Source organism: Rhipicephalus sanguineus, chromosome 7, assembly GCF_013339695.2.
Source record: "Rhipicephalus sanguineus isolate Rsan-2018 chromosome 7, BIME_Rsan_1.4, whole genome shotgun sequence".
NCBI classification, from domain to species: domain Eukaryota; kingdom Metazoa; phylum Arthropoda; class Arachnida; order Ixodida; family Ixodidae; genus Rhipicephalus; species Rhipicephalus sanguineus.
Window position 1 is genome coordinate 101426470 of NC_051182.1, and position 9753 is coordinate 101436222.

Below are 9753 nucleotides of genomic sequence, written 5' to 3' on the forward strand. Positions count from 1 at the left end.
CGTGGCCTCGCAGTGTGGCGAGAGTGAGGCTCGTTAGGAAGGGGAGGGCTACGCCGCGCTGCGAGAGGCGAGGGCGAGGGCGGAGGATGTCGAGGCTCGGAGGAGGGGTGAGCCTTCGAGAAACGCGCCAAGGCGGGGTGAGGGCGATGCTGAGTGGAATATGAAAGAGCGTGTAAGTGTCAATGTTCAGGAGTTTGTGCTTTCAGAACGGCGAACATTCCTCGTTCTCCCGATGAAGAAGCCGCCCGTCGTGATCGTCAGCGAGAGCTGGCGCGAGAACGGGCGTGTCGTAGCTGAGACAACCGTAACGTTCGCGCAAGAAAGGCCGAAACTAAGCACCAACGAATAGAAGACTTGAAAAACATAGAAGTACGATATAGCCATCTGATGTAGGAGGGGCATCAGCTTCGCTGTTTCGACAGGGTTCGCGGAGTGGAGCTGGCTGCATGGATCTTTTTTCAGGAGCAGGGGAGTGGGGCGGGGTTCTACTATTTTCTATGCATGTTCGTGCGTGTGTTTGTATGTCTGCTTATATATATATATAATTGAAGGGAAGGCAGGACAGGTCCGGGTATCTTCTTTATATTGAATGAACCTGAAGGGAGCACATGTTAAAAATGAAAAATGCCTTACTCTGACGAAGGCCGTGTCAGGGCCGAAACCTTAGTAAAGGCATTTTTTCTTTTCAAAATGTGCTATCTACAAATTCATTCAATATATATATATACATATATATATTAGATGCCAAATTTGAGAATTTCGACACCGAACTGTAAACCACTGAGCGGTTTGGAAAGTACAGCTTGTTTTTGCAGTGAAACTTCTTTTATTGTTGCTTGTGGACAAGCTTGAGGATGACTTAATGTAGAGGGGCGTGTGTTTGTTGCTGTATTTTTTCTATATATCGCGCGTGTTAATACTTGGTCCCGCTAAATTCTTCCTTCATTTGTATAACTTCAGTAATGTATCATCAGCACATAAGCGATGAGATAGCCGGCAGAGTGTTGCTTCCTACATGACCAATGTAAACAGTGATCGCTTTCTACGTATTTTCACATCAAAACTCCGATTTCCTGGCTATGTTAGGGGCACAATGTGGCCTCGTATGAGTGATGTGGTCGCACAGGAAACAGCAGTGCTTTAACACAGCGCATAATCGAGGCACAACGTGTCTTCCCATGCATCTGGCTAGCACTATGCTATATAATTGGTCATGATAAAAGGTCAGGTAACCCTCTTCTACTGACAATCTTTGTACAAATATAGGCTTTGTCGCTTATGCAGAATTGAAAGAACATAGGATGCTGACATGATAACGTAACCGATCTGGCATATCACATTTCATTTTATAACGTGTGTCAACCCGAACACTTGAATGTTAACACTAGTGAAACTGCCTGCGGCGACCGAATGCGGCAGCTTTCTTTTATAATGAAATTTGTAACCTAAATATATCTGTTACGCCTTTAAAAGATCTACGCCATATAGAGGGGGTTTTAAACAACAGTCTTCATAATTGTCTTCATAATTGTCTTCGTAATTACTTTTTCTGTGGCGGCAGGCATCATAAGATCACTAGAGACAGCATTTACGAGAGTAATTTATTAACCTAAATTAATTACATTTTTAATTACTGGAAATAGGCGGTCGGGCCAAATGGGAGAGTTGAAGTCCTTGCTCCGAAGAGCCCATTGCAGCTTTCAGAGTTCAAAAAAGCGGCCTCTGGTAATTATTGCGGAGTAATAAAATTTGGCAAAATGTACCAGCAAAACCGAAGCACCGATGACGGAAACTAGCAGACGACCACAATGCCGTCACTGTTTCCAACAACGAATGCTGTGGCAATAATTCTTGTGCGTTCCGTAACGTACGTGCCCCACGCAACCCATGATAGCAAGCGCAGCACACACAGCCACGAAACATAGTCGATCGATGGTTCATATAACGACGGTGGCTCATTCTGGACGTCTCGAAGGAATATGCTGTTGCTCTCTTTAGCGTTTCGGCTTCGACGCCTTAGTTGGTCAGATTTCATCGCTCTACTACAACTAACAACGGCCGCTTTCTGGGAATCTCTGAGCGGCAATGGGACTCTTCGCGGGAAAAGCTCCAATTCTCCCACTTGGCCCGACCACCTGTCTGAACTAATTAAAAAGTTAACTAACTCAAATAATTTAATCAGTGCTGTAATTGATGTCTCTCGTCACCTTAGGATGTCTGTCGCCACGGACAGAAGCAATTATTAAGGGAACGAGCGAATAACGCATTTTTCTTGTTTTTTGAGGATCTTCGGACACTTTTCTTGAAATCCATTGTATTTGCATGATTTTAAAGACTCCTGTAAGGGGTCCATGTTCGTTTCATGAACGTTCTTTGTCACGCTTGTACAAAATGTTTCTCATTGCAATATTGTATTGCTTGGACCATTACTGCCTGTGCGTACTATATTAGAATGCGACAGGCTGTTTTATTTGTTCGCTATCAAGCTGCCCTGTACATGAGGTGGCCAGGTTCACCTCAAGTTGCTAACTGCAGTTTTCACGGCCTGGTCATCTTCGCAATCCAGTTGCAAACTCAATTCCATTGAATTATCAGTCCAACCACGGTGCCCACGTCCCGTTGTGGTATTCAGGAGCACTGGCTGGGTCGAAAGGCAGGTTCTCGATAGGCACGGTGACTGCTCGGTAGGCATCCAAACGCTTCATGAGGGCAGACACGATCTGTAAATTGAGCACGAACCCAAGTGTGACTACATGTTGTCTCAGGACGCATGCAGACAATTGTTTACTTGAGTCTTTTCCTAGCAAATGATGCATAAAATAACCGAGAAGAATATACTGTATAAAATTTATGGGATTCATTATTTAGGCCAGTTTTTTTGGCCAGTGCTCTGGGGTTTTTATTATTACTAGTTCACTGTCGCAACGATAGCATTGACTCTCGCGGTTAATTTTTGATGCCCTGACCATACTTGGTGGTGTTTAATTTGAAGCCAGTTTCTGGTTCGTGTAAACTGTTACCTCAACTCTTACTTCAAGATCGTGCGCTTGAACCTATTTATTGATAATAAATAACAAAAATGCCCTTTTGGCGTTTCAAAGAAGAGCGGTACAGTTGTGTTACGCTTTTTCTCATGTAATTCTCGAACGCAGCTTAATCCGCTTTCAATGCGATAAATAGAAATTAGCCAATTCGATTCCTCTCGTCTTTGTCACCAATGAACGGAAACGCGAGTTGGTGGGACAAGTCGGTACCTGAGGTTTAAAATGATCGGAGGAGCTTCGGTATTCCACTTCAGTATTAGGCTTCGGTATTTTACGTTCCGAATATGCGTAGTTGATTATGAGGGACACCGCTTATCGGAGCTCCTGTTCCTACGACTGCCGATTATGAGTGCTCCCGATGCAGTTTGATCCCGTGTAGTTCTTTGACGTGCACAGATAACACGGTGCACGAACGTTCTCTTGCATTTCACCGCTTCCGGGAATAGAACCAGAACTCAGCAGTGCAGCGCCATCTCCACGGTATCACTGTGGGGGGTCGTTATATTGTATAAACTTTTGCCCACTTTATGACAACGCGATAAGCTATAGAAAACAAATTATTGTACTGTGACACTATTTAGGAAATGTGCGATTCTAAAGTCGATTTTTATTAAGTATGTCGTACATTCGCGTTTTAAACACAGGCGCGTCTACAAAAGGCTCGCTACGTTTGCCTCACAGTACCCTGAGCAGTTTTTATGTGCGCACCAACTAGAGCTTGAGTTCACTGGTGGTGCCATCACAACAAATGCTTCTTGTGAGTACAGCCATCTTCCTTAATATTATGAACGACATCACGTTGATAGGGAGCTGTTCTTCTTAAGAACACATCTGACATAGGAACTTTTCCTTCAATACGAGTCCACATTCTTCATCGCGCCAGAGTTTGCTACATACCCGCAAAAACGCGATGGCAAGTTGTTCAGCGTGGAGTCGGGAATCGAAGTTCCGATTGCGACGGCTGCATTGTCTATTGAGCTAAAAAACATGGCTGATCTCTCCGTCATAGGAATCGGTATAACACGAAAGGTAAACGTGTCTTCACAGAAGTAGTGCTTATTGTGTAGTGATATATGAGAGCTTGTACAATGTCTATTCGTGTTTGGCAGCTATAGCACCGTTTGACATGGATGCACCCATGTTGACAGCATGTCTCTATCGCGACGACTAACGCCCATGATCAGTATTAAACCGTTGTGGTAGCTGACGGTGTGAACATATATTTGGACACAGCGAATCGTGAATCCCGCGTAAGGATGCTATCAACAAGCTCATAACCAGCACTGGTACCCGGTATGCGCTTCTTCAAAGCGTCGTCAATTAAGGAGAGAAACGGCACGGTGTGCGCTTTCTAGTAATGGGTAGCCGACGCCTGTGCTCATGCATACATAACACACACTGCGCTTCAGCAACACGGGAGGTAGAGGTTCGTAGCCTGAGCCGCAAACACGCGCGTCCCGCTGGCCTCTGTCTCGCAGGCGCGGCTCTCGCTCCACCAAGGCACGACATTCGCCCGTCGAAATAGCGTCCTTTCTGCAACGCATATTGCAGCAGTTTTGTTAGTCGGTGCTCTCGCAATCGAAGCACTCGGCCGCGGAGAAATCCCGTTGGCGCACGTGGAAGCTACACTACTCCTCCGATGAGCCGACGCACGCTAACACGAAGCCAAAGGCAAAGAACGTAACTGCGTCAAGGGTGCCTCGGCAACGCCAGCGCGGCCAGTGGGTCTCGCTGGTATCGCGACGCTTTAACCATGACCTCCGATATCGCGTGCATTCTCGGAGTAAGCGGTAGTAAGTGTCGATCGTGAAGTATTACTTCTTTTCACATCTCACAGACGGCGGCACCGCCCCGCTCCGCCCGCCGCGAAAGAGAATGTGTGAAAGATATAAGGCGCGTTCGCGCCGTGTCCAGCATCTCCCTAGTTAGCTTACTCGATAGGGCCTCGGGCGCTTGCCATCGCGGCCGCAACGTCGTGGGTTCGATTCCCTGCGGGGTATCTTTTTCTTTCTCACCCGTTGGCGTCCATTTTATCAACGTCATATCCGTGACGGATGTACTTGGTGGACCCCGGCATAAAACACTTTCGTGTTAAAATAAAGTGTGCTAACAATTTTTTAGGAACGAATGTCACAGAAGTTCATGATAAGGCATCGGTGTTGCATTTATAATCAACAAGAGGTCACAGTTTCCCCGCAAGGGCGACGCAATAAATGCGATAGAAACAAATTGTAATGTTATACGAAGTAAGGCTGGCAGCTAACTCCATTAGGAACCGATCTGGCGTAACCACAAAGAACGCTCGAATAACGGAATACGGCCGCTCCAGGGAGCGAAGCGGTTTTCTAGCTGCATGTCGCTTCATTGCGAAGTAAGCGGTTAGGGCACAGCGCGTACACAGGTATGAGCCTTCCACTGATCTCAGTCGAGCGCGCTGTCGCGACTGCAGACACTGGGGGAGGGTGGAGGGTCGGAAACTGTTGCTCAAGTGACGCAACTCTCCCCCTCTCCACCCTCACCAGCAACCCTTCATGCTTCTTCACCTGTGAAGTCGGCCGGCGCGTTTCATCTCTGTTTGAGCCGCGCCCATATGCAGCCTTCGCGGGGTTGCCTTCGCACATGTTATCATCAGCGGAGCCAGACAAGTTTGAGCTTGGTCCGGTATCAGTGCAACGAAAAACTATCAACAGCATTAGTGCTGCTCCTCACGAGCTAGGCATGGCGTTGGCAAAAACTCGGCCGACGCGCGCTCTCTTCGTTCTCTTCTTCATTCTCTGGACATAAAGAAAGAGAGAAATACAGAGAGCAAAAGAATCAGAGAAAGAAGAAGAGAGAAATAGAAAGAGAGAGCAAGGAAGAAAGAAACAGGGAGGGAGAGAGAGAGAGAGAGAAAGAAAGAAATAAAGAGGAAGAGAGAAATACAGAGAGAGAGACAGGAAAATGGGGAGAAAGAAAGAACACAGAAAGAGCGAGGAAGAGATGGAAAGAAACAGAAACAAAAAAGGAGATGGAAACATTAGCGCAGCTTGCCCTAAGTCGCGCAAGGCTGGGTCACGGCGGAACTGGTGGCCACCCGGCTGCTCCTGGCTTGGCTAGGATTTTACCCTCTCACCTCTTTCTTTTTCCCGCCCCTCACTACATTATACTATACGTGACTATGCTCGCTTTCCTTTTTCTATCTTTTTTTTCTGTTTCTTTCTATCTCTTTCTCCCTCTATATACTTATTTTTCTGTCTCTATTTTTTGCTCTCTTCCCTTTGTTTCAATTTCTCTCCATTTCTTTCTATCGCTTTCGGACTCTCTCCCCTCCCTCTGTACACGTCTTCCCCTCCTCTTGCTCTTTCTCCTCATCCTCACATCTTTCTCCATCGCCCTCACTTTCCTTTCCCACCCCCTTGCTGTACTATACTATGCAAGGATATGCTATGCTCTGCTAGCGTACCTCGATAGCCTAGTGGTTACGATGTTCGCCATGGGATCTTGGGTACGCGACTGAGCTTGCACCGGTTTATGATGATGGTAATTTTCTGTCTACGACGCACGGCAAACGTCGATCATAACAGCTCTGCTGTAGAGACAGGGAGAACAGAAAAATAAAAACACGAAAGGCAGGCCGCCCAACTGCGCTGTTCCTTCAGGCTTGGTACCACGAGTGCGAACCTGCCTAAATTTTTTATGATTTTTACTTCATACGGAACATGTAGGCGACGGCGGCGACGTGCCACGAGTGTGTATATAATAATTGCTATCGCAATAATAAAATCTTAGCCAGAGGAACTTACTTGCGGGCTTTCGCTGGCCAAGTTGTTCAGCTCGCACGGATCTTTGACAATGTCGAACAAAAAGACGGTGTCGTTGGCTGAGAAATTTTCTCTAGTTCCTTTGCCGCACGTAAGCGTTGCACGCCTCCTCCATCCTCTGGGAAACCTCAAGCGTTTCGTCCCGTACAGCTTCCTCAGAACGCGGGAAGTTTTCGATTGGACGAGAAGTTTGTCGAGGTCTTCGTAAGGCCGACGGCCACCCGCAGTTTCGTATCGTTCGCTGTTGTAACCCGTGCCGTCGAGGACCAACTTGTAGCGGGTGTCTCGAATCGCGGCCACCGAGAGCTCTGGCGGGTCGAGGGGATCGATGTTGTACAGGAGTTCGGTGCGCGGCGATTCCGATCCGCGCGACATGTGCTCCCACATATCGAGTCCATCGACATCTTCTAGTCTGGAGGTGTCACCACCTGAAATATTTTATTTATGAGCTCAAGCGGTGACTCTGAGATTGTGAGGCACTTAACCGCATCCAAACTTTATCAGCAAGATATGTCCAAATTCATCCATCATTCCATATTACTTGAAAAACTTGAAACTTACGGTATTCGCGGGCACTGCTTAAACCTCCTGAAGTCTTACCTTGATCATCGCTATCAATACGTTCAGATTGAAAATTGCCGTTCAGACTTAAAACATATCAGTAGGAGGCGTTCCTCAAGGCAGTATTCTCGGCCCATTCTTTTTATAGTTTACATAAATGACCTGGTAAATATCTACAGTGATGCGAAATACGTCATGTACGCTGACGACGCTAGTCCTATTTTTTTCGTCACCTGAACTTGCAGTAGCCTTCAGAGCAACGCCAACACTGCCCTGAAGGCTCTCCAAGAATGGTCAGCAGCAAACGTTCTGCAAATTAATACAAAAAAGACAAACGCCGTGATTTTCAGACCGAAATCTAAGCAGATAAGCTGCGATCACATCACTCTCCTTTATGCACATGAAACAATCAAAATAGTAAGTAGTGTTAAAATACTGGGCGTTACCTTCACACAAAATATGATTTGGGATGTACACATCGAATCGGTTTAGGGAAGTTATCTCGTGTGGTCGGTATGATGGCGCGTCACAGATTTATATTACCTTTTAAAATAAAGCTTCTTGTTTACAATGCACTCTTTTTTTCTTCCTTATATTATTGTTTTTGGTATGGGGTACGACCACATATACCAATCTTGAAAGACTTCATATACTGCAGAAAAAAGTTTCTACGAGCACTTTTCAATGTACCCTATAATTCCCATACCTCAGATTTATTTTTGAAAGGAAATATCATCCGTGTGTTAACCTTTACATTATAAGTTAAGTCTAGCGTTTTAAACGAGAAATAAAGGAGAACTTAAAGATTTTCCATGAGTTATCTAATCTTGCTAAAAACACTCATTCATATGGCACTCGTCACATAGAACAGTGGAAGGTGGTCACTCCGCGGGCAAATTATTCTATGCAGCGAATATCATACACGCTACCAACCCTTTTAAATTCATTTCATAAATTACAAATTGATCTGCAGATAACTTCCCGCACGAAACACTGCGCGAACATTTCATCAATCCATGCTCACATAGTAAATAGGAGAAAAATATTGCTTTCTTCATTCTTTTTACTGTTGTGGCTGTTTTCTTTGTTTTGTATGAAATTGTAAAATTTTTTGGATATATTTGTATTCTGAATATTGTGTTCTATATGATTTTCTTTTCTTTTGTGAAACTGTGCTATCGCTGCCTGCATTGTAGAGGTGGCTGTGGACCTCTGTCAAGTTGCTTGTTTCAAGCAACTTTTACCCGCAGTCTCCTCCATCGTTGATGGAAATAAAGAAGTTATTATTATTATTATTATTAAAAAGAGAATTACAAATCAACTGCGAGAAGTGTAATGGCATCATTACTCTGGATCATATGCTTTGGCAGTGTCCCGTGGCTTTCACAGACTGCGACAAGGAGAGACAGGCCGCAAAGGTTCTTCACAGTGGAACTCTTTCAGGTCAAGTACAGGCGTCCAGAAGGCCCACGATACGAAGGTAATGTTAAACCTTACTGTCCCGACGTGAGAGCCGCCTGCGTCAAACCTAAGGGTTGATCTTGAGGACCCGAATAAAGTTCATCATACCATACCATATGAAAAACATGAGCAGGTAGGCTGGGTAACTGCCGACTATCCCATAGTCATTATATTAATAATAAAGAAGCGCAAAAAAACAAGAAAAACATGGCTGGGTGTTCCATAATCAAGGGTAGATGCAAGCATGAAATGGCTACCAGCCAAGCAGACTATGATAATAGCCACACTCTCTTAAAATGGGTGGAGTCCATGTTCGCAAGGGCACACCCCACCATTCTATGTGCCGGTCTGTACGCACGCCATTGTTTGCTGCCCCTGTGTGCGCTGCTGTGGCGCAAACACACCGAGATACACTTCGCGGCGCTGGCGTCAGTCTAAGCCGGTTCGGGTCAGGCTTCGGAGCTATCGTATTAAGCGTGCTGACGGTTGTATCTACCATCGAAACGTAGCTATCATCTACCTTTGAACGTCACTATTGAGAATGGCAGATAATAGGTCAGTGTGAGAACTCGGAAGCAATATTTTTAAGCACGTCTGGCCACTAACTAGCGTAAGTAATGAGGTCCTGTAGAAAGGGTTCGTGCCAGAGACCGCGCTGCTTTGAACGTTTGGCTAGATGCCCGGGTGTATATGGCCTCGTTTTTTCTCCTTTGAGTACCAGGACAACGGCACTGACATTTCGCAAGTATTCTTACTTATTCTTAAGCCTTACTCAGTAAGGCTTAAGGTCGCTCTAAGGCCGCCGACAACGAAAGGTAGAAGTATCTATTGCTTAAATATAAAAGAATAAGTAAGAGATCATCAGAAGAACTATGCACACATGAGAT

General features: G+C 45.6%; 1 protein-coding gene across 1 annotated transcript; it reads right to left on the reverse strand.

The window, feature by feature from the left end:
* Nucleotides 1-2401: 2401 nt before the first annotated feature.
* Nucleotides 2402-7257, reverse strand: LOC119398878 (arylsulfatase J-like). Its single transcript, XM_037665695.2, has 2 exons — nt 6827-7257; nt 2402-2720 (listed from the first exon to the last, which is right to left on the reverse strand). The coding sequence occupies exons 1-2, from the start codon at nt 7229-7231 to the stop codon at nt 2592-2594; spliced, it is 534 nt and encodes a 177-aa protein (XP_037521623.2). The 5' UTR covers nt 7232-7257; the 3' UTR covers nt 2402-2591.
* Nucleotides 7258-9753: the final 2496 nt, after the last annotated feature.

What these genes read in the sequence shown, in the direction of transcription:
- LOC119398878 (XM_037665695.2), bottom strand. Translation starts at nt 7,231, where the DNA reads ATGTGGGAGCACATGTCGCGCGGATCGGAATCGCCGCGCACCGAACTC. An exon ending in TGGCCAGCGAAAGCCCGCAA is followed by an intron (nt 2,721 to 6,826) that starts GTAAGTTCCTCT and finishes CTCAATTTACAG; the next exon opens with ATCGTGTCTGCCCTCATGAA.